The sequence below is a fragment of the Vipera berus genome, assembly GCF_964194415.1.
Source record: "Vipera berus genome assembly, chromosome: 1".
NCBI lineage: Eukaryota > Metazoa > Chordata > Lepidosauria > Squamata > Viperidae > Vipera > Vipera berus.
In genome coordinates, this window is record NC_138202.1 from 193430936 (window position 1) to 193457322 (window position 26387).

General features: G+C 37.0%; 2 protein-coding genes across 2 annotated transcripts in view; both read right to left on the reverse strand.

Moving 5' to 3' along the window:
• Positions 1–26387, reverse strand: part of LOC308676662 (uncharacterized protein) — a gene marked incomplete at its 3' end in the record, with an annotated part of 269324 nt that overhangs the window by 138210 nt on the left and 104727 nt on the right. The window contains exon 2 of the mRNA XM_081342650.1: positions 14749–14911. Coding sequence (XP_081198776.1) covers positions 14749–14911 — 163 coding nt within the window. The remainder of the gene's footprint in view (positions 1–14748; positions 14912–26387) is intronic.
• LOC308660123 (cytochrome P450 2K1-like) lies at positions 3072–7985 on the reverse strand (the record flags this gene model as incomplete). The annotated part of the gene is made up of 4 exons (XM_081314340.1): positions 7870–7985; positions 6898–7082; positions 3446–3587; positions 3072–3256 (listed from the first exon to the last, which is right to left on the reverse strand). The coding sequence occupies exons 2-4, from the start codon at positions 7012–7014 to the stop codon at positions 3072–3074; spliced, it is 444 nt and encodes a 147-aa protein (XP_081170466.1). The 5' UTR covers positions 7015–7082; positions 7870–7985.

Below are 26387 nucleotides of genomic sequence, written 5' to 3' on the forward strand. Positions count from 1 at the left end.
ATTTTTTTGAGCAGTATACTTTATGACCACCTCACTAAACAATAGCAATTCCTGCCCCAATTGCCATTGTAACCCAAGAAATTTCTATAGTGGCATTCTATTAGAATCTCTATTTTTAATACTTTTTCTTATTACCTCTAACATGCTACTGGCCTTTTTAAAATACAGATGGACATCGTGTCAACATGGTTATTGAACTTTTTATCATTAAACCAAGATATCTTTCCTTATCAGTCACTGCTAGTTCTAATCTCACTAGTGTGTATCAATAATTAAGATTTTGGCCTCAATGGGTATCACTTTATACTTGCTCACATTGAATGATATTTCACATTCTGACACCCACTCCATTAATGTAAGTCTTTTTGAAAATCTGAGTAAATGATGGGTTTGGCTCACCCACATCCATATATTTGTTAATATTCAAAAAAATACTTGAGTAGGCTAGATAGAACCTTCACTTAGTTAAGTCACATTCAATATCCTTGAGAAAAGCCTGTGACTTCAAATGTTAAATTTAATCTTTATTAGAAGTTTTCACTATTTTCCCTGGAATATATGTTAAACTGACAGACCTCTAATTTCTTGGATCATTCCATTAATCATTCATAAAAGTTGGAATTACATTGACAACTCCAGCCCTCAACTACAGAGACTAATATAAAAACAAGTTCCATATTTAGTTAAGTCATCTGCAGCTTGGTAAAATGAGGACCCAGATTGTTGGGGGCAATATGCTGACTCTGTAAATTGCTTAGAGAAGGCTGCAGAGCACTGTGAAGTGGTATATAAGTCTAAGTGCTAGTGCTAAGAGGGGGAATATAAGAGTTAAAAAGCAAAATCTCCACCTGTTTGGATGAAAACAAGGTAGCAACAAGCGATGGCTGTAGAGAAGGCAATGAGTCAATCTGAATTGCAAAGCTGTGCTAACTAGAGTCACAATACCACCTTTAGATCTCCCACTTGCCTTGCTTGGGATAGTCAAGATCGATTTAACCCAGTAACCATCTAGATCCACCTCTGAAGAAACCCAGGTTTCCTGTAGGAAAAGGACATCAAAGTGTGATATATAGTAAAAAAAAAGTTGGTCTTGTTGATATTTCAGATTAGAAGTGAAAGAGGATAGTCATTTGAGGGATGTCAGGAGATATGATTTTGACAAGAGGAAGCTATGAGGTTATCATGTTAAGAGGGGAGATCATTATCAGCAATTATAGCCTCCTCTAAATGGAAGATTGTCTCATATAAGTCCTGCATGAGCCCCTGGGGGTCTTGTTCAGAATGGATGACATTGACACCATTTAATGATCTTGCCTTATGGGACCCCCTTCAGAGGTGTTGGGCAAAGAGATGTTAGGTCATGCTGCATTCCACTCTGTGCCATTGGTGTTGGCAAGAGTAGCCTGTCCATCCCCTGATTTGTTGCTAAAGGCCCTATGGGATATCCTCAGGTAGGTAATAACTCCTCCTCAATTGTTGCTGCTACTAATATTATTTTATTAGTTTTTGAAGACATAATAGAATTGACAACTAGGTTTACAAAGCAAAAATATACATTTACAATTAGGACTACTGTGGGGAAAAACGAGACTGATTTTTTAAAAAAGTAATTAAAAATATTCAAAGCAAAAGAGAAAAACATTTCTAAACAGAAACAGAAAGGGTAAAAATATAATAAAAACCAAAAGAGACAACTGTCCCCCAAAGAAAAATTCAGTAATGATACAAAGCACTTTGCTTTTCATGATTTCCTAATATTTTTCTCTGTCAGAAGCTACTTTTTATGTGTCTATAGATCATTGCTATTTAGCTTTTAGACAACACATGAAACCTAAATAATAGAGAGCCAGTTTGGTCTACTGGTTAAGACATCAGGCTAGAAAACATATTGAGATTGAGAATTCAAGTCCTACTTTAGCAATGACATTCATCTGGGTGACTTTCGGCTAATCACCAAGACACTGTGAGTTCTAGTCCTGTCTTATGCATGAAAACCAGCTGGGGTGATTTTGGGCCAGTCTCTCTTTTTAGCCCAAAGAACATACCCAAAAGTGTGTTGGGTATGTTCACTGCTTTAAGTTACTTGTAAAAGTAATAAAGGCAGAATACAAATAAGTATAGGGAATATAATATAATTAATAATATAATAATATAATATAATATAATATAATATAATATAATATAATATAATATAATATAATATAATATAATATAATATAATATAATATAATAATATAATATAATATAATATAATATAATATAATATAATATAATATAATATAATAATATACTATACTATACTATACTATACTATAATATAATATAATATAATATAATATAATATAATATAATATAATATAATATAATATAATATAATATAATATAATATAATATAATATAATATAATATAATATAATATAATATAATATAATATAATATAATATTATAATATAATATAATATAATATTAATATAATATAATATAATATAATATAATATAATATAATATAATATAATATAATATAATATAATATAATATAATATAATATAATATAATATAATATAATATAATATAATATAATATAATATAATATAATATAATATAATATAATATAATATAATATAATATAATATAATATAATATAATATTTGTTGTTGTTGTTAGCTGCGAACTCATGTGCGACCCATCGCGACCCTATGGACAACGTTCCTCCAGGCCTTCCTGTCCTCTACCATCTTCTGGAGTCCATTTAAGCTCACACTTACTGCTTCAGTGACTCCATCCAGCCACCTCATTCTCTGTCATCCCCTTCTTCTATTGCCCTCAATCTTTCCCAGCATTAGGCTCTTTATTATAACATAATACAATACAATACAATACAATACAATACAATACAATACAATACAATACAATACAATACAATACAATACAATACAATACAATACAATACAATACAATACAATACAATACAATACAATATAGATCAGATTGTCAGAGTTTACCTTTCTGTCAAAGTAAAGCCATTTAAAGGTTGGGAAAAACAGCTTGTTACAACTTTTTTTTTTGCCAGATCAAGATAACACAGCATAGGTCTTGTAAGGCATGGGAGGGGTGGTAAGCCCAATACAAGGAGTCAGGTCCAGGTCATCTTTAGATGTTCCTGGGGGTGGCTGGAAGGTAAATCTCTGAAGGAGGCTGGTAAAGAAGAGGAAGAGCTCCATTTTGGCAAGGTTCTCACCAGCACATACTCTCTGACCTGAAAGAAAGCATAGATGGCAAAAAAGCAGGGGTTATTGGTTTCTTAAACTATTTTAGATGGCTTTTCATAGTTGAGTTGCCTCAAAGGAATAATTATAATCTTAAATAAATAATGAACCCTCCTAACTATCCTGCTGCACTGAAATTCTTTCAAGGATAGTTTTTCACATATATAGAGTGATGTTACCTGCAGAAAAAGGCATGAATGCATCTTTTTTCACAAATTTTCCTTCAGAGTCAAGAAAATGCTCAGGATAGAATTCAAGAGGTTTCTCCCACTGGGATTCATCATGGAGCACAGAAGTGAGCAATGGAGCAATGTACATGCCCTAAACAAAATATAAGAAGAGTGTTTTCCATTTAACACATTATTGTAGAAATTATTATAATGAAATTTTATGCCATTGTTTTAAAAGTAAATCAGTTGAAAACATTAGTATAGCTTGAAATAACAGCAAGACATTTATCTTAATAACCAAAATTCTACCCAATAGCAACAGTTTAATTTGTCTGACCTTGCCAAGTTCTTTTTAACCTCATTCCATGTTTTAAAATAGTTTTTCTGAAACAACATGTAATTCGTATTGGTCAATGTGACCCTAAATATTTAATATTTTTCTCTATTTTTTCATCCTTTGGCCTTATATTTTAGTCAACATCTTTCTGTCCTATTGATTAATTTTAAAACCAGCTAATATGCCCAAATGTTTCAGTTTCTTCATTATATGTTCTATACCACTCTGGGGTTCCTATAGTATTAAAACTAGTAATATATGCTTTCTGGGATATATAAGTAGACAATCCCTTCAAGAGAATTATTCCCATAGGCCATACCTTCCACAATGCTGAACGTAAAATCCCAGTTCAAATTATCAAAGGCTTTCTTAGCAACCAAAAAGATTAGTGCTACTTGTTTCTCATATTGTTCCTTAGTTGTCCTCTAGGTAGAAATCCACATTTATCATCATGAGTAAAATACTGTAAAATCTGAAGTTAAATCTTGTTCTTCTTTTTCTTCAGAGAAAAAAGGAGGAACCTGCCCCACTTCACATCGGAGAGAACTGTGTAGAGAGAGTTTCCTCCTGTAAATTTCTGGGAGTCTACCTCTGTGAAGATCTGACCTGGAAAGTTAACACAACTCAGGTGGCTAGAAAGGCCCAACAGAGGCTTCACTTTCTTATGGTCTTGCGGAAGAACAGGGTAGAACAACAGCTAATGACCCTCTTTTACCGGTCTACTATAGAGAGCGTCCTCTCGTATGGTATTGTGGTTTGGTATGCTGGTCTGACAGCCGCGGATAGGAAAGTATTACAGAGGGTACTGAGCACAGCACAAGACATTGTGGGCTGTTGCCTGACACCACTGGATGACATCGCCAAGGCTCGTTGCCTTGGAAGAGTGAGGAAGATTCTCAGGGATGACTCACACCCTGGACGGTATCTTTTTACTCTCCTACCATCCGATAGGAGATATAGGAATATAGCCAGCCGTACCAACAGGCTGAAAAATAGCTTTTACCCGTGGGCTGTTAGGCTTTTAAATGGGACATAATCTTATGCAGAATTGACTTGGGAGGCCAGTGTGTGGTGTAGTTGGTTCACATAGTGTGGTGGGATGGAGGGTTTGTTGTCACTGTGTGTTGGGGGGAGAGAGCACGGGGGAAGGCTCAGCTAATTTCAATGTACACATGTTGTACTTTGACAATAAAGGTTTATTATTATAAGGCAAATCCATCAAATTATTTAATGGCAATAAAAGTAGATATTCAGAACATAAATTGTGATATAAACATGACAGTCCATCTGGCTCTGGTTTCTTGCCTTTTAAAATTTTCTTTATAACTTCCAATATTTTGAAAGTTATTATGGGATTGTTCATTATTTATTTCTGAGTTTATGTGAGTTTTTGTAAATCCTGTAAACCAGGCATTCATCAATATTTTCCAATAGCTCTTCTTGCCTTTCATGTAAGTGTAAATAAAATCATGAAAGGATTTATTTATACTAACATTATCTATCAATGTTGTATTGTCATCCTGAATCCTTAATATAGTTTTCTTTTCTTGCTGTTTTCTCAATTTACAAGCCAACAATTTCCTGACTTTTTAGGAAACTCAAAACATTTCTGCTTCACATATTTTAATTTAGTTTCTATTTCTCTCATAGTTAACATAGATAGTTGTTATAAAAACTTAATTTGATATACAATAGTGGAATCTGTTGGGGCTTTCTATTAGTCATCCTTTAAAAAAAATTCTTCTAATTTACTGTGCATTTTTTGTGTGTGAATTATAGTGAACAAAATACCCTGAGCTATAGCCTTGCTGGTGTCATAGGCTTTACCTCTGTATTTTTATCCAAATTATTATCAGAAACTTCATTTAGTGTTTTTTTACAGTACTACACAATCCATTCTTTCTGAAGTATTGCTTCAATCAATCTCCATCTAAAAGAAATTGGTTTTATTTTAACTGTTAAATTAACTGCATTGCAGTTAGAAAAGGTCTTTGGTAAAATGTCCACCTAGTCTATCTTATCGGCCCTTTGAAATCTACATTATATCAAATCTTGAAAAGGATTTATGTCTTTTTGAAAAAAAAGTATATCCTCTTGAATTTCCATTCTTTTGTCTGCAACAGCTTATCAGTGCCAAATTCTCCCACCAAATAAAAAAAAAAGATAATTTGCCCTGATTAGGTTTAATGCTTTGATAGAGTCCCAGAGGTGCTTTCTTTTGAAAGGCAACTGGACTTTCTTGTTTTGCTAGAAGACATTTCACTTCTCATCCAAGAAGCTTCTTCAGTTTTGACTGAATGGTGGAGAATGGAAAGAGGCTCAACGACTCTTACAAAGAGAGCTAACAACCACATGACTGCAAGGAAAATAAATCCTTTATGGTCGAAACTTTTTTAAAGAAGAGAAATGGCAGTTACACACATAATCACTATGTGTAATAGTATAGTATAGTATTTAGTATAATAAATGTACTTAAATATACTATAGTATTATATACTTAAATACACGATGGTATTAATAATATAATAAATACTGTGCATGGAGAAATATGCTAGTTCAAAAAAGTTTAAGGAAAAAATAGGCAATAGATTATTGGCTACATTCAGTGTTCAACAGGTCTTAAAGCTGCATTTTACATACAGGGAATCCTTGGCTTACAACCAGTCAGTTAGCAACTGATTGAGCTTACAACAGACCCTGAAAAACAATTCAGATTCAAAGCCCCAATGTCCTGCTTCCCTCCCCACCCATTATGGTCACATAGCCATATTTTGGGTACTTGGCAACCAGCCCACATTTATGGTTGTTTGCAGCCTCCCATGATCATATGAATGCAATTTATATTTTTGCTAGAAACCACCATTTACTTCCAGTTTCTGGCTGAAAATGTGCTATAGTGAATACTGGGTTCACTTAAGACTATGGCATTCACTTTGGTCATAAAGTGTTTGCTTAATGACTGCTACAAAAAAGGTCATAAAATTGGGTGTGGTCAAATGGTGATGTGCTTTACGTCCATCATGACTTATGATTAAAACTGTGGACTCAGTTATGGTCATAAATTGTTTATACTGTACAAAGAAAGATTGGAACATTAACAATGGGATTATTTCACAGCAATCACCTTGGGAATGAAGAAGCCTTTGAAAGTTATGTCCTTGGTGGTTGCATGGGGCAAATTGGTTGGAACAATATCAGCAAATCTTTGAATTTCATGAATTACTGCATTGGTGTAAGGCATTTTGACTCGGTCTTCTGTCCTTGGCTCACGAACCCCAATCTCTTTTGCAATTTCTTCTTGGACTTTCCCTGGGGGAATAGAATCACATCAAGATGATTCCACAATTTGAATTTTGATTCAAATGGGAATTTATGCAAAAATTCTAAAGTACATTTAAAGTACAGATCTGAAGATAATAATTTATGATATATGCTTGTAAATTTTCTTTATGTACTTTTTCCCCTTTTATTCACTATATGACTTATTCTATGATTATGTCCATGCAGAAAAATGTTGATTAATCACTGATTATTTGAAGTTTAAGTTATAGGAAGTATGAAATGATTAGTGAGATAGAAGAAATCAGTTAAGGGAGGATTGTGCTTGGAATGTATCTTTCTTAGCAGAAACCTGTCTTCAGTCTTAGCTCATATTCAGCAGTAATGGGAGGTGATAGGTGCATAATGCTGGTGCACCTTTCAGAAATCTCTGTAAGTACACGTGTGAACCCTTCATATGATGCCATCTTATATTCACTCTCACATCACATTAATTCCTTCAAATATAAATAGGTAGGGCAACTTATTCTTGCTTCTTGGTCTCCCACCTGCTTATTATTTGTCAAGTAATTATATATTTTTATTGGAATCCAGTCAAATGAAAACTGCTTACTCTGAACTTCTGGATACTTCATCATTAGGAGTATGGCCCAACACAAAGTGTTTGAAGTTGTATCCATGCCAGCAATAAATAGATTATCCACAAGAGCTATAAGGTTATCATTATGGAAATAGATATTTGTTGACTTCTTATTCTCCTGAAGAGTATAAAGAAATGGTATCAAGGAAATTCAATGTATTTCTACAATCTACATACACGAACAGATGTTCCAGTGGCTTCCAAATTTCCAGCGTCAGGAGATTTTGAGAGTTGTAGTTCACAAAAACTGGAGAACAGTGTGTTGCTTATCTGCAACAAATCTTAGCTTTTCCTCCCGCTATTGATAATAATCCTATCAAATAATATATTTATAGTGATTATGAGCATGATTAAATCTAAACACTAGATTTTTGCTTATATAAACAAACTAAAGCAGAATATAGGCATCCTGAATATGTCACATATGTACCTCCTACACCATGCTCCTTCCCAATCCTCGACTCCCCCTCTCTTGCACTCTTGTGCACCCACATGTGCTCCTGAGCATCTTTCCCCACAATCCCATGCACATCCTCAGTCTCTCTCCATCTGACAGCAACCATCCCAAGCCATTCTGTTCTTGCAGTGTTCTGCTCCAGCCACCTGTGTACCCCTGCATGTCATCCCATACCTGGCAGCAGATACCTGCCACCTTTTCAGTTGGTTGGAAGCCTCCTGAGATGTGCAACTTCCTGCAGCTTCTACCCTGACTTTGGTTGTAGGAAGCCATAGGAAGTTTTGAGGAAGTCCTCGCCTAACAACCACTTCAATTCAATTAAAAATGGCAATTGGAACTGCAGGGATATCCATTGCTAAGCAATTAGGTTGTGCTTCACAACCATTGCTCAGCAACAGAAATTACAGTTTGAATTGCTGTCATAATTCAAGGACTATCTGTATTGGGTTGCAGAAATAGTAGAGTGGTTGCAAAATAGACTTTAAATTAGAGATCGTAGTTTGAGATCCTATATGCAGCAAAACTGACCTTCGGTTGTGTTTGTGGCATGCTGACTAAAATGTGCCCAAAGTGGCTGGTTTTGTGTTCTATGATTTAGCAGGGAACCTTGAAACTTGTATCCTGCCACAAAGAATTATGTCAAGGTCTTGACTGACAAAATATCCTGATGGATACTAGGGTTTATGGGCCCATCTCTTTATGGCCAGGGCTAAAGAAGACTGTTACTTGTGATAGTGAGAAACATATGGGAAAGACCATGAATTACTGAATGAATTGAAATAAAGAAAAATTAAAATGTTTCCTGTTTTGGAATTTAAGGGAAAATGGAAAAGGAAATTGATGTAAATGAAGACAGCTTGATCTTGTAGATTAGCATTTATCAGTATATGCAGGGAAATTAAAATTAGGATTAATTACCATAGAAAGGGCAGAAATATATGTCAGAATACATGAACTCTTTTGCTGGGGCTATGTATGGAAATGCCTATGCCGAGTGACTGTTGCACGTTATGTTCCAGTGAATGGTGACAATGGAACAACCAGGAATGAGTTTGGAGAAAAATTGTGATTAACTTCCCCCACCTTCTCTGCCAGTTCTTCTCAATAAATGGCAGGTCAATACTTTCTTTCTTGAAGAGTGATTTTTATTTTAGCTAACATGAAGAAGAAAGACTTCAGGTATCAGAGCTCACCTTCATTTTTCCATGGATTCGCTTAGATTACAGTTTCTAAAAAAGGGAGAATGGCTTTCCTCTTTTCCTGCACTGATCAGTTTTTATATCAATAGGAATAATGCTCAACACATATCCCAACCCGTATTTTAATAATTAATATCCAAATGTTTATACATAAAGATAAAAGGGTTGCTTCCCAAGGGCCCACCTAACCATCTCCCTACCAGAATTATCACTCCACGAGAGAAGGTAGAAGTGGTATTACAGATAATCTTCGATTTATGACCACAATTGGAGATTGAGAAAAGTGATTGATAAGTGAGACCCCCATGCGGCTGCTTTGCTCAATTGCTACAATGTACCAGTGTTGCTTTTTACAGGGAAAAATTCCAGTTAGAGGCGTACAAGCATTGTAGTAGCTTTAATAGATATGCATAAAGATATCACAAGAACAGTGAATTGGTTAGCCAGCAAGGATGCTGCAAGAAGACTTGCTGAGAGCCACCTATTAGGAATTCAGGAAAATGTGGAGCAGCCAAATAATGGGAAATCTCATATCCTAGAGGTGCTTACAGCCCCTCTTTAATGTTGTTTCATAAAGTTTTAAATCAGTGTTTTAATCAGCCATGGCTGTTTAGTGGTGCCCATGCTGGTGTAAGTTATTAATGTTTATTATTTTTGCTTCAAGTTCATACTCCCCACAGTACCTGAGAATGAGAAGTTTACACAAAGTCCAAACTATACTGTCAGAATCCATTTATATCACATTTCATAAATGTATGGGTAGAATATTGTGTTTATTCTGGGGATTCTGCCATCTCTCCGAGGGGGGGGAGAGGATGGTTACTCAGATTGCAGTAGGCTGTGTTTCAAAGACCAAGGAAACTTTTGATCTGGGGGGGACAGGGGGAGAGAGATTGCATCTCCATTTGCAGCTGAAAAGGAAGAAGCAATAACAATAAAAACAAGGAGAGTTCCCTTTCCCATGGAAGGGCCTGACACCTAAGTAAATGATGTGAGCCTGACCAAATGGATGAGGGGAGGGGGCTGAAATGGGAATGTAACTCTGTTAGATCCCGTCTTGTATTGCCACAATCGATTTCATCCTAGTAAACATTTCCTTTTGGACAAACTTGCATCCAAGAGTTCTTATTTCCTAAGATGTGGATTGAGGTGGGTCCTGACATATACTCACATTCCTTGCTTTCACTCCTAGAAATAGATTTCCTGGACATTTATAAAGCAAGGATTTTCACCAGCCGTAAATCTTCTGGCACCAGCCAGAATATATTTAAAACATATGAAAGAAATAAAATCACTTATAATTCCTGGCATACTTAAAATGCTTTGTTACCTCTTTCTGCCGAACAAGAAATGCATCAATAAAACTCGTCTGGATATTTTCATCAAACTCTTTGAGATTTTCAAGGAAAGTGGCCTGTATGAAATCATGGAATTCCTTTCGGTTCTTCATTATTTTCTCACGAGCACCCAAAAGGAATCCCAACTTGGGAAATACATTATACACCTGGAACAGTATAGAATAATAAGAGAAGTAGCAGATTAAGAGAGCTGAATACTATGAATATATTCTCTGGTAGACATCTCAAAGCATTTTTATCCAAATAGGTTTGTTCAACATTGTATAAAATCATCATCATCATCAACCTCAACAACAACAACAACAATAACAACAAAATACATCGGTGCTGGAGCAATGGTTAACGAAAATTTCTAATTCATTAGATCCAAATCTCATGAATTAACCTTTACAAACCAAAGGGATGAAGTTTTTCTTCATATGAAAGATTACATTACCAAAACAGCAGGGGTTCCTGTAAGGTGTAAATTTTCTTTGATTAACTCCAGGAGTCTTAGAAGTGTAGCATCTTCATATTCAAATCTCTTGCCAAGTAAAAAAGAAACTATGATATTGGCAGCTGCAGCATTCAGATTTGTTGCTGGGTCAAATGGCTTTCCTGGTCATGAGCAATAAATTAAAACAGGATTGTGAAAGAATCCCAGGAATAAGCTCACTCTTCATTACCTTAATATTGAGGATAAGATTGTTTATACATAGCATTTATCATAGAAACTAATTTGTACTCTGCATAGAAAATAGTAGGAGAATGCAGGTTTATGAGCTAAAATGTATTGACAGTAACCCAGAGAATAACTCTGTAACCCATCCTTTTGAGCCTGAAGGAGTTACACATTAATATTATGCTAAAGATATGCATAATTTTGAGTAGCAGTTACATTTCTGATGACAGGTAAAAAGGAGCAGGAGCATTCTAATCCCTATGTGGAATGTGGAATGGAAGAACAGCTAAGGATAGAGCATTTTACTGTCAGCATGAAGAATAAAATGAGTAACTAAAAACTTTTAACAAATACCGGTAGATCTAAGGCCGTGGTGGTGAACCTATGGCACGCGTGCCACAGGTGGCATGCAGAGCCCTCTCTGCGGGCACACATGCCATCACCTCAGTTCTAGGTCTTCAGCTGGGTTTTATAAAATCTTTTCACTTTAGGCCTCTGCTGCCATGTGCAAAAAACCCCAAAACAGGTTCAATCAATCAATCAATCAATCAATCAATCAATCAATCAATTTCAACTTCTCACAGGGAAAACAAAGATCTCTCAAAGTTGGAATTCATAGGTTGAACTTTTTAGTCCCACCCAGTCTGCCGTTACCACCACAGCCACTCCCACCCAATGGGCCACACCCACCCAATGGGCCATGCCCACCCGGCACCCGACGATACATAAGTGGGTTTTGGGTTGCAGTTTGGGCACTCGGTCTCTAAAAAGTTCACCATCACTGATCTAAGGCTTCTGAGCACAATTACCCTCTCTATAGTGAAGGGCAGAGTCCCAGCTCTTCCCATCAGAGAGGAAGCATTCTCACTTTTATCTATAGTTTGTTTCTGCTGTTATTCAAAATGAACCCATTCCTTGCAAAGTTTGAAATTGTTACAATAAGATGGTTTAAGGACCTAAGTTCCCACCCATGATTCCAGGAGTGAGTTAACAGAGTCATGTAATCTAGAATAGAGAGTGCCAGACCATGAAGATAAGTTGAAATTGTCAAAAGAGCTAATATACACTAGACTTATAAAGGATGTACATGTATTTTGTTATGTAAAAAGGATGTACATGTATTTTGTTATGTAAATTTTGATATATTTTTCAGAAGATTTTACATCTGCTATGTTGTTACATTTTCTTAATGCAGTTTCTACTACCTAATTCCTAAAACAGATGATGGTCATGGCCAGTGTATTTCCAAACACACATATGGAAATATTGCTGGAATCCAGAAAGGTTTTGGCAAGTTTAATGCATCCTGATGATTTGATATTTATTAATTGCAAACAATGAATTGTTAATGTGAAAATAAATGTAGTATTAAGGTGGAAGCTACCATAATAACTGATAATTTTTATTAGCCATATTCATTCCTCCTTCTTTCAAAATTTGGTATGTCTAACATGTTGGATAATAATAAGAATTTATATATTAGTGATAGTTGCATATTATGTTCCATGTAATGAAGATAATAGAATTCTGAGCCAGAATTAAGAGGAAATTATGCAATTATCTCAATGTATCTTGTGATGATGGGGAGAATGTAAAAGGTCAGGAACACCTGGGTGGGAATGAATGAGAGGGTACAGGAAATTGGATCACTTAGACAGCCAAAAATTGGGTGAATGGTGTTGGTTTAGTGCTTAGGTTTTTAACTTGTTGATTTATTCTACTTAATTGGATAACGTGAATATCACTGACCCAGAGCCTGGAGGAATAGTAAGTCCAATTCCTAACACCTTTTCATATACAGAGATAGTGCTCATATTGGAAACAATTTATCCTTCTATAATCTTCAATAGCTAACTTAGTATAACAATTTGTCATAAATCACACTTCTTGGCAATTTTTTTTGAAAAGGTTCCTCTAGATTTTCTATACACGGATTGTTCTGAAAGATAATTGCTAAGTCTGTAGGAGGGAATACCAACTCACCTTCATAAGTCTCAAATGTTTTTGTCAAGACACTGCATTCTTCAATGATTTTGTCTTCAATAATCTTTTTGCCCATTCCATAATCCCGTAATGCAGATATTGAAAACCGCCGCATAACTCTCCAGTTCTCACCATGAGTAAGAATAATACCTGGAGAGGTAAATAAGAGGTTAAATTGGAAATAAGTTGAAGATCAGTTTGAACCAGGAAAATCCCACATTATAGTGCATTTGTCTGAAGAGTATAAAAAAATGAAGGGTATGGAAAGCATTTATTTACTTCCAGCATAGCAAATGCAGTGTTAATGCTCTCATCAGATGGTTGCTTAAGTGTGAAGTTTAAAGTTTAAGCTGCCTATGATGAGTAAAGATTTCAGTCCAGCATGTGAAAATACCTTGGTGTCTCTTGCAAGGAGAAATAGGATATAATCCAAATGGAGGGGAGGGGGGAAAACACCCATTTCTTTCCTTAGACATTGGACCAGCTAAGTCCAACATTTACTAGTGACTTAGCTGTGCAAATTCTCAGGTACCATAATTTGAGGCAACTAAAGAACAATGCATGCACAAAATACTGGGGTTTCCTGCACCCCAAATTTGCAAACAAGTAAAACAAACATGTTCAAGGGTTGGATTCTTACTGTTAGTAGAATTATTCCTTACAGAGTTACCCTGTGGTAAGATGGGTGGCCATTAAATTTAATAAATAAAAAATTGCCATATCTTTTGTTCTCTAGATTCCTCTGCTGGCACTGAGGGATTAAGTCAAGTCAATCTGTTGTGATTTCCAGAAGCTGTCCAAGTTCTGTGATGTAACCTCTCTATGAAAACTTCAGGTGCAACATTCTATTTTACATGTAGAATGTTGTAATCCTTTTTTTATCAACTGTAAATAGTTCTGGTGAAAAGGTTGCTATGTGGCATGGTTGCCAAACAAATCATGTGAAACACAAGGAAGGAAGGGAGAGAGGAGAGAGAGAGAGAGAGAGAGAGAGAGAGAGAGAGAGAGAGAGAGAGAGAGAGAGAGAGAGAGAGAGAGAGAGAGAGAGAGAGAGAGAGAGAGAGAGAGAGAGAGAGAGAGAGAGAGAGAGAGAGAGAGAGAGAGAGAGAGAGAGAGAGATGCAAAGATCAAACACCACTGGTTCCTGCCATCTCATTTAGATAAAGTTCTCTTGTACAGCAACACCAGCATTATTCTTAGTTCAGTGCAAGAAATTTGGGTGTAAGTGTGTGCATTGGTTGAAAAAATTTTTTTTACTACTGTTTACTACCATTTACTACCATTGTATTAGCAAACAGTTGCTATCTGAGTGAGTTGCTAAATGAGGAGTACATGTACATAATATTAATTAGAGTTTTGCAAGGAGTGTCATCTATGAACCAGAATGAAATAACTTACCAAAACCCTTCGTGTAATCCTCAAAAATGGGAACAGAGGCTCTCTCTGCAAATGCCTCTGCCTGATCGACCAAAGCCTCTTTCACTGTCTCATAGCCAGTCAGCACCACCATTGTCTGGCATCCCATTTGAAGACGGAAAACAGGACCATATTCTTTTGACAGCTGGAATTCAGCAGATGATCAACAATTAGACTCACATAAGGAAAATTCTGTTACAAATCATGTCTCATAAATCCAAGGCTGAGGTGATTTTTCCCCTTTCTTTTATGTTATAAGTTATTATACTTCTATTTAACAAGCGTGCAAATACTATTGCCCATTGGATACTCAGGTCAGAACTTGGTCAAGGTTTGGAAAATTTTAAAGAAGTTAGCTAGGCAAGAAGAACATTTTCAATAATAATATTTTCTGATATATTCATTTCTATCCCGCCATGCAGCACTATTCTTGATCTTCCACACACAACACTGCACATTGACTGCTCAGTTGTGCACAAGCACCAACACTTCAAGAAAAATGAAACAGTTTTAAGAAACACCTAGAAAAGAAAATGCGAGCAGTTATTCTCAGATATGTCCCGTGTCTAAATCAGGAAAATTTTGGTGTTTGTAATCTTTCCTAAAGTGACAGGAAGTGACTGAAACCATTTCCTCCTAAAGCAGGGAAAGCCTGTCCTCCAAGCTACAGAGCTGTTTTTAAAGGACCACATTTTCATTACATTATTATTCATTTATGTTGGATTTGATGTGATATGTTATTTTCCTCAGCTGATGTGGAACCCTCTCTCCTATCTTTCATTATTGCTGAAGGTTGCCAGTGTATTGTTTTAATTCTAGAGGACGACAGGGTTGGTAGAGATCTTCCAATCAAAATGGCTACTTACAACAAAAACAGGGATGCACTTAAAAATTACGTGGATTACTTTATCAACAGATTTGCTCCTATCTTGATACATTGTTTCCTACTCATTCTCTCCCAGTAATCCTGTTTACAAATGTTTTAATTTCTGCTGTAGGAATGGGAACTTCAAACTAGCTCAAGTGTTCAGCAATGAACTGAATATTATCAATGGATGAAGGATTTTTTTTTAAATGCACCATTTATCACATATTCTCCCTTTTAGCAGTCTGAAATATGATAGATTAATGTACATAATAGGAACAGCGTCATCTGCTTCTATATAAATGCAACAGCTTTAAATTTAGTTTATAAACAATATAAAATATCAGAAATTTAAAAAAATCTAGTGCAAAACCCCTTTGAAAAATACTTTATAATGACACCTGAGATTTCCATTTTTAAACAAATATTTCATACACTTTTGTAAAAATTTCAAAATTTTATAACAGGCCACAAATGAATTAGAGCAAATCCTTGGTGGTGGTGGTGGTGGTGGTGGTGGCAGTGGAGGGACATCTCTAATCCTTTAATTCTTTGAATCTTGCAATATTTAAGATGGGATTAAAATCCTGTAAATAAGGTTCAATATTATGTTTTTCTCTCAGCTATTTTGGAAAAATTCTCTGGAGCAGGAAATACAGCAGAAGGTTTTGAACAATGGCCATTGAACTAAGAATATATCTTAATATGTTAATCTACAAATTATTATATTAACACACATATTAGTGCAACGATATTTACGTTTTACTTCCTCCACGCAGTCATAGGCAATTTTAACCATCTGTTCAAGTTTGAGATAAACATAGAAAAATGTGTATCCTATTAACTTTTCTTTGAATAATCTTTGCAGCACGTATAAACTAATGCAAAGACCAAGTCAATGTCATTTTTACAGGTTTCCTTCGACTCCTTAGAACCAGCAAGCAGCATACCAATCTTATTCCAGTTAACTGGATAACCTGGTAAATTGCTAAACTTTTATATAAGCATCAATACACATTAGCAAACAACATTCATAATTGTTAATCATTGGGTTTACCTTTGTCATTGTCTTATAAGGCCTCTTCCAATCCATTATGTGCAGATTTCCCAAAATGGGTAGGGTCTTGGGTCCAGGTGGAAGATTTTGGGAACTGTTACTCTGGGAATTACGCATTTTGAAAAGGAATAAAACTGTAAGAATGAATAGCAACAATAATAAAACAAATCCAAGCCAAGCCATTTCCTTTCAGAAGCAGTTTTCAGTAACGATTAGAATGAAATCTGCAAACAGAAATGATACAAACAAGTATTTCAAACTATTGCCCTAAGCAGAGCCCAGTGCCTATTTCTACTGAATCTTCAGACTGCCCCTTAAGCTAAATCACTTTCAACCTTTCCTTGGCTTTCTATCTAGGAACTGAATCTGTATTTGATTGTTTACCATTCACTGTGAAATTTGCGTGGGTGGGGCCTATCCCTAAATGTAAACATTGCAAAACAGGTTTAAACTCATTTGAAGTATGCAACAGTCCAACACTTGGCTCATATTTTAATGAATATACACTGGATTATGCAATCCTCTTGCTTATTAACAATATTTCAGATAAGGAATCCAGAGCATGGAATCATTTAGTCTATTAATGTACTGGATCTAAAGAGCAACAGTGATGTGATATTTTCACACAGGTGTAGAGAATTTCCCATTTCTGCCCAATCAACTGAGAAGGAAGTGGGGACTTTCTTCCCATTTTCTGTTTGATCTGTTACTTCTGTCACACCGTTTTCTGAGATATAATTTCTCTTTGCTTGTATTACTCTGATATAAAGGTATTTTCTTATATGTTTTGCTATGAAGCAAAATCCCAGTATTTGAATTAGTGGCTTATGGGCATTTGCATAGTCATGGCCACTAAAGAGTGGTGATGCATTGTGCATCATCATAAATGGCCCCTTTAGAGAATTAAAGTCTTCAAGTATTTGCATAGAAGCAATATAACTCCTTGTGCCCACCTTATGTGTATCTTCAGTAAGCTTCAGAAAATATTCTAGATGGGGTCAATTATATGGATTGGTTTTGCTTTCCTTGGATTTCTAGAGTTTTTCGAGGGCTATGGAATAGAATAAAAGAGGCATTATTTTCATTTTAAAGCTAATCCGATTGATTGATTAAAGGTAATATTCTGTCTATCAAGAATATGTTCTAGCCATTTTACAGATAAAAAGAAATGAAAAGGGAAGCACTTTGCAATAGTAGTAGAGATTCAGATTTTTTTGGTTGAAAGACATTATTTTAAATTGATTTCAACAAGGATTGTTTCATGGCCGAACGTCATTAGTTACTATTGATCTATAGATGCAAATTGTGAGAGAGGTTCATCCTTGTTGGTTCTATTGTGTTTCTTAATATATTTGAATATGCTAGACCAGAATTTTATTTATATGTTTATTCATTCATTTATAATCCACTGAAGTTCAAAAATACTATCTGATTGTACTGCATGGCATTTTTTTGTGAGACTTCATTCTTATCTGCATTGAAAGTTTAAATGTAGCCAATTGATGTTAGTGACTGTTCGGCCAACTAAGATTGAAATAATCAACTGGGAGCTGAATAGTTTAGAAAACCATCCTTTCCTGCTGAGCCCAAGTATGAAGCCTAATAGATGTGATGCAGGAAGCACTGAGGATAACACTCAATGAATGATGATACATTCAGCCAGAACCGTGCAAATGATGTCTAACCACAGCAGTGACCAGGTGGGGCTGAATGCTGGGGAGAAGCCTCTGCTAAGGCATACCCCAGCACAAGCTCCAATGGATGGACGGAGGAATCTTCCAGCCTAGGTGACTCATCAAAGCCTAGATGGTCCATTGGTGTGTGGAAGAGAGATGACTGGGAGGGGAGAAGCAAAGGGGTCACTTCACCTGAGGCAGCTCCCAACATGGATGGAGAGAAGAACTGCAGGTGATGGATGAGGATGAGGAAGAAGGGAAAGAACACTGACCTCCTCATGAATCAAGCAATGAGCTTCATGATGGAGGTATTCTAAAATCTGAAGGCAAGAGAAGCTCTTGCCCAAATGGTGGAGGACAATGGATGACATGAATGATTGGCAAGTGGGGAGGGGAAGCCATCATCTCTGAGTGCAATCTTGGGCACAGCTAAAGCCTTGGAGGGGGCAGAAGCCCCCAAGTGCTCTCTGGAGGAGTGAATGCCCTGAGAGCTGGCGATGATGGAGCCTACCAACATGAACACAAGGCACCACCCCCCCAGCATAAAATTCAACAGAGACCCTCAGCAGCTCAGATTTTTCATGGCCCACATCCTCACTTACATGCAGGGATATGGCCACGAGATCCCCACTGAGAGAGCCAGGGTCAGAGTTGTCATCCTGGTACTGGAGGGGGCTGCAGCTAGGTGGAGGGTAACCCTTCACAATACAAACACCCCCAAGCTGCAAAACGTCAACTGGTTCATGACAACTTGAGATGGCAATTTGAAGACTGTCTTGCTAATTGCAAAGCCCAAGATCACATCAAAATGATGATGCCCAGTAGCTGAGTATACCAAGGAGTTCTGGGACCTGGCTTGCCCCTTGACTGACTGGAGGACATCCTTGTGAGCTGTTTCAAGGACAGCCTAAATGATGATCTATACAACACATCATGAGGGGAGCCTCTGCACTTCTCGATGACTGGTGAGTACTAGCTGAGGGAGCTAAAATCAACCAAGCCTGGAATAAGTACCACTCCAGCAAAGTCTGGAAGAGATCACCCCCCCACCCACCCCCGAGGGGAAATGAGACAAGATCCCAAAGCCAGCTGGCATGTTCCACTGCCTGTTTCAAGTGTGGGAATGCAGGGCAAAGACCCCAGTGAAGAATGGAGAACAAACTCCAAGTGGGAACCCATTAAGTCATAGCTTCATGTGAAGGAGGCAGCCCAGAGAAGCACCGAGGATGTGGAGTTCAGCCCCTTGCCCAAATGAAGGGAGGGAACTCTGATCCCATGGAGGAAGACCAAGGGTTCTCAGACACCGACTATGAGGAGGACCCCTTGGTAACTGAGCAATCATGCCAGAGACTATTCCCATAGAACTGTACCTCCCTGGAACTGGGCAAGAAGTCTTCCTAAAAAACTAGGGATGTAGCACATGTGTACCAGGTGTCTAGCTCAGCCCTAATAGAGAAGCTAGGAATCCTCCTGAGAAGGCTAAAAACCCTTATCACATTTTGCCAATTTGATGGGTCAGTTGTAGGAGGCATCCCAGCCACTTTTACCACTGTGACCTGGGGATGACAATGGGAGCTCATTCAGAGACCTTAAGCTACATAGCAGCATAGGGAATGGAGAGGCCCCTAGTCCTGCAGTTAGCTATGGGTGGACTGGAAGAAAGGGATCTTAAAATTCCCATTGAGAGGGAAAACATTGCAGTAAGCTTAATGTTGCACCCCTCCCCAAAGGTCCCCTGGTGAGAAGAAGCTGCAGTTGTGAGGGGAAAGCAAATACCAGGCATACTCAAAGAATACCAGGACCTGAAGGATGTATTTAGGAAAGTGTGGGCCATATGAACTCCCTCCTCTCCAACCCACCACATGCATTATCGAGATTGTCCCAGGGGCCAAGTTTTTTCCACCAAACTGGTATTAAGACATCTGGATCCCAAAAAACCTTTTGTTACCAGAGACATCACAGTGATGACAGTGTTACCGAAAGAGAACGAGGAGGGGAAATCACAACCATGCGGATACACATCAAGAAAGCTGACTGAAACTGAGCAACAATGGGCAGTGTGGGAGAAGGGGGCTTATGCAGTAAGGTGGGCTCTTCTCACCTGGAGGTATTTTCTATATGGGAATAAAGTCCCATTCCAGGTCTGGATAGATCACAAAAAACTGGAAGTTTTGAAAACCCTTGAAAGTTGTCCCCTAAACAAGCACGATGGACTCAATATTTCCAACATTTCAACTTCACCTTATGCTACCTACTAGGGGTGGGGGGAGAATTTCTTGGCAAATGCTCAAGGATGCCACAGTACAACAGCACCAAAGAAGAAGTAATCAAACCCTTACCCTCACATCAGCTAGCAGCCCAGGTGACCACAAGAGTGCATCAGAAAGAAAAGCCACTCATGGAAAATGCTACGGCAATAGCTTTATAAAAAGCCCTGGAAGGAGATGAGTGGTTTGGCAGCCATAAAAATGTCTGCTCCGTGCATGATGGCTAGCCTGGCTAGGTGGGAAGCTATATATACCTGCCAGCCAGAGGCTAAAAACCATGCAAACCTGCCATGACTCAAAGTTGGGGGGGCACTTTGAGGTCATAAAAATCTTGCACCTCCTCAAGAGACAGTTGTGGTGGCCATGACTCAAAAAGGACATTGAGAATTATGACTCCAGCTCTCCTATATGTGTGACTGCAAAATGAAGACAAGGGAAAACACCAAGGCTGCTTCAAATAGTAGCTAAGCCATCAGCCCCTGGAGGAACCAACAGAAGAGGAAGAAATTAATATTAAAACAGGGGACCTTGAACAACAAGTACAATCTACTGAGAGCTTTGACACCCAAACCTTGATCTCAATTAAAAAACCTACAATCCAAAAAACAACAGAAGCCGAAGAAAGCAATACTAAGATGGAGAGTTTTAAGGATCTCCAAGCACACTATGTTGAGAACCCAGTCAGCCAAACAACAACTACAACACTGGGCATGACCTCTTATCTAAGCCAGATGGGACCAGAAGAAGAAGAAGACCAGACTGAACCAATGACAACTATACTAAAACAAACCTGAGGATTGACATTAGAGCAACAATTTAATGATTATAAAGAGGCCAGTTACTTCTTTAGGAACTAAACTTTTAGAATCTAAAACAGCTAATTCAAAAAAGCCAACAGAAAAGAACCTCACATTTTTCATCTGCTTCTGTCTTTTGGAAGCTAAAATTAGATAACAAAATAATCTATTTCCTATGTTAACATCTCTTCAATGAAATCAATAAGGAAAGAAGTGAGAAACATTTTTCTCAATGTAATATGTCTAATTTAGCTGATGCTAGAAAATAATAGTACCTTTTGTAAATACTCTTGAAAACTATTTTGAATCTATAAACATCTATTACAACTAAACTACTTTAAATTAAACAATTCTTAAGAATGAAATATTCTTAATTTGGACTTTACTTTTACTGTTTGGACTGTTGTGTGTTTTGAAAAATAGATTATTTAGAATCTAGTTATGTTGCACTTCAGTCTTTAAAAAATTAACCTAGTATATACATAACAATAAGGGACGCGGTGGCTCAGTGGGTTAGGACACTGAGCTTGTTGATCAGAAGGTCGGCAGTTTGGCGGGTCGAATCCCGAGTGCCGCGTAACAGAGTGAGCGCCTGTTACTCATCCCAGCTTCTGCCAACCTAGCAGTTTGAAAGCACGTAAAAATGCAAGTAGAAAAATAGGGACCACTACGGTGGGAAGGTAACAGCGTTCCGTGTGCCTTTGGCGTCTAGTCATGCCGGCCACATGACCAAGGAGACGTCCTCGGACAAGCGCTGGCTCTTCGGCTTTGAAATGGAGATGAGCACCAGCCCCTAGAGTCGGAAATGACTAGCACGCATGTGCGGGGGAACCTTTACCTTTACCTTTCATGAGCTTAACATCAATAACAACATTTATTTATTTATTTATTTTTATTGAAAAGTTTTAAGATACATTTTTAAAAACATAAACTCCCTCCCTCCCCCTCCCCTCCCCCTTACCCTCCCTTACCCTCCCCCCCCCGACTTCCCAGAGCTGAATACAGGGTATAAACTTTACAAACTTAAGCTAAAATATGTTAACAAACCAAAAAAGACACATTGAATTCTATTGCACTTTAACTCCCCTTAAACATAACTAAATTAAATAATTAAATTAAATAATGAATAACTAATAATACATCATATAAAACTATACTTATTCAAATGCTAAATGAAACTTTTTATTTATTCTGAATATATTCGATCCATCTTCTCCATTCCACAGTGTATCTCTGTTGCGATTGTTCTTTCAAATATGCTGAAATCTTTGCCATTTCCGTCAGGTTTGAAACTTTCAAAGTCCACTCTTCTATAGTAGGCAGTTCCTCCTTCTTCCAATATTGCGCTACTAAAAGTCTTGCTGCCATAATTAAGTTCAACATCAATTTAGTTTCTATGACAGTACAATCTGTAATAATACCTAACAGAAATAACTGTGGAGAAAACCTTATCTTTTTCTTAAATATCTTCTGCATGTTCCACCAAATTTTAATCCAAAAAGCTTTGACTATTTTACAAGTCCACCATATATGATAATACGTTGCATCCTCACAACCACACCTCCAACATTTAGGCTGGCAGTTCGGATACATACTTGCTAATTTTTTAGGATCTAAATGCCATCTATAAAACATTTTATAAAAATTCTCTCTTAAATTTTGAGCCTGAGTAAATTGTACATTTCTGACCCATATCTTTTCCCAAGTATCCATTGTAATAACCTCCTGAAAATTATGGGACCACTTTATCATACAATCTTTAACCAGTTCCGTTTCTGAGTCTATTTCTATCAGTGCATTATATATCCTCCTTATATGTGCTTGACCTTGATCTCTGATTTGTTTTACCAAATTTCCATCAGTTATTGAAATACCAACTTTCTGGTCTTCTTTCCATCTAGCTTGTAACTGCCCATACTGGAACCAAGTTTGTACTATTTTCCTTTCTTTTAAAATATTATATGGCTTTAATTGCCATACATTCCTTTCCATCCTAAGAATTTCTTTATATGTAATCACATCATGTTTAAATCCCACATTTATATTTTCTATTGCATGTTTAGGTATTGCCCAAACTGGTATTTTATAATTTAACATGTCGATATTTTTTCCAAACTCGCAACAGAGCATACCAGAGCATATGTATCTTAAAAACATTATCCACCTTCTTGTCATACAACAAATATGCATGCCAACCAAATAACAAATCATTACCCTCAATATTCAATAATCTCCCTTGTGTTAAATTAAACCAATCACTAATTGATGATAAAGCAGCAGCCTCATAATATAATTGAAAATTGGGCATTTTAAGACCACCTCTTTCACGTACATCTTGCATTATCTTAAATTTAACTCTTGGTCTTTTCCCTGCCCAAACAAATTTATTAATACCTTTCTGCCATTCCTCCAAATTTGAGTCTTTTTTAAGTATAGGTATCATTTGAAACAAAAATAAAAATTTTGGCAAAACATTCATTTTTACTGCTGCAATTCTTCCCAGTAAGGATAATTGTAGTTTTTCCCAACTATCTAACTCTTTTTGTATTTTTAACCATAACAATTCATAATTATTTTTGTATAATTTTACATTAGAAGCTGAAAGATATACCCCCAAATATTTAATCTTTTTAACTATTTCAAATCCCGTTAGCTCTTCTAAAACAACCTTTTGTTCTATGGTCATATTTTTAGACAATATTTTAGTTTTTTGCGTGTTTATCTTAAATCCAGAAACTTTTCCATATGACATTATTATCTCCATCAATTCTAAAACTGAATAAGTCAGTTGACTTAATGTAATAACCAAGTCATCCGCAAACGCTCTCAATCTATAATCTTGATCTCTTATTTTAATTCCCTTAATTTTATTTCAGTCTCGTATCTTAATCAATAATATTTCCAATGTTAAAACAAACAACAAAGGTGACAACGGACACCCCTGTCTTGTACCCTTTTCAATGTTACATGTATCTGTCAAACTACCATTGACTATTATTTGAGCTGTTTGCTTCTGATATATTGCCCTAATAGGTTGTAAAAAATTATCCCCAAATTCCATTTTCTCCAGTACCTTAAATAAAAATTGCCAGTCCAATTGATCAAAAGCTTTTTCAGCATCCAAAAAAATCAGCGCTGCAGAGACCTGGTTATTTCTTTCCAAAAATTCCAATAAGTCTACAATATGTCTCACATTATTCTTCATTTGTCTACCACTTATAAATCCTGTTTGGTCACTATGAATCATTTGCTGCATCACCTTCATTAATCTATTTGCTAAAATTTTTGCAAATATCTTATAATCAGTATTTAAAAGCGATATTGGCCTATAATTTTTGGTTTGGGTAAGATCTTGATCTTCCTTCAGAATCAGCGATATAAAAGCAGTTTTCCATGATGGAGGCACTTCTCCTCCGGATTTATTAAAAAGGCTAAAATAATTTCTGGTGGTATTATCTGTACATTAAAATTTTGTTTATTCACAATCTTTCACTTTTCACATTCTACAAGTTGCACAGATCTCTTCTAGATTTTCCTCTTGCCTTTCCGAGTTAACTCCTTGGTCTGTCATTGAGCAAGAATTGACTTTGTAGGGAAGCATATTATCATTTGATGCATATTTAACATATGTTCTACCTTTATTTACCAATTATATAATATTTGTATGCAATCCACATGGTGAGGTTTGGGGCAACTTACAATAGAAAAAAATATATTTTTAAAATCAGAAGATTGAAACATAAAAGCAGGGCTTTTTTCTCATAGAACACTCAGAATGGTGTTCCGGCACCTTTTTTTGCACACACACACACAAAAGCTTTTGCACAAGCTATGCTACTCCCTCTATTGGCTTTCGAAAACCAATAGAAATTGCTGCTGAGCATGCCAAAAGACCTGGCCGGCAAACGTTGCACCAGCAAGTTGTCTGCAGTGAAGGTGAGTTGGCAGGAAGTTTGCATCCCTCCCTGCTACACCATCTCAACTAGGTAAGTAAGAGAGGACAAGGAGTGGGAGGTGGATTCTTTGGAGTCCATGTGCACTCCTTCCTTGTGCTCACCCATGTCAGCCAGGCTGGTGGCCTAGCTGGTGCTGGACCTGCACCACCATCACCTCGCCCTGCATGCCTACATTGTCTGGCGCATGCCCCACGCAGCCCCGCCATATAGAGTGGGCCCTACTGATCCCACAGCACCAGCCACGCCAGCTCCGGCCCTGGGGAAAAGCCCACCACCAACACCCCTCGCACCCGTGACTGCAGCAGCGCCACCCCCCATCCCCCCGCCTCCTGCACCCGCCAAGATGAGAGTTCCGGTACCTTTTTTTTTTAGAAAAAAAAGCCCTGATTATAGGATTTACTACTTGAGCAAGGGGCTGTACTAGAAGACCTCCAAGGTCCCTTCCTGCTCTATTCTGATTGAAATGGTTATGATGAATTATTCACCAGGTTCTGATGATTCTTTAGTGCTGCTATGCAGAATCTATCTACCTGCACTTTGACTATGATTTGTTTATCTTTAAGCAACCACTGAAGATAGATGGAGATGGAATGGCCAGAATACCTATTAATTACCTGGGGAAAAAATTTTGTTTGAGTGTTTCTATAAAAAGAGTAGCAAAGAAAGTCATGTCCAAAGTCTTTTTCAAGAGGCAATTGAACTTTCTTGTTTTTCTTTGAAGACATTTCGCTTCTATCCAAGAAGCTTCTTCAGCTCTTGGATGAGAAGTGAAATGTCTTCAATGAAAAACAATAAAGTCCAGCTGCCTTTTGAAAAAGCTGTGACAATGGATGTTCCCGTTATGACCACTGAGTGAAACTGCAGCCATTTACTTTACTTTTAACTTGCTTTCTTTGCTTATTAGGAAAACAGACATAGAAGGGGGATGGGGCGAATACTTGAGCTCAGCTAGCCATAACAATAGTGCAGCTTCATGGGAACTGAAGAACGGAAACTGATAACA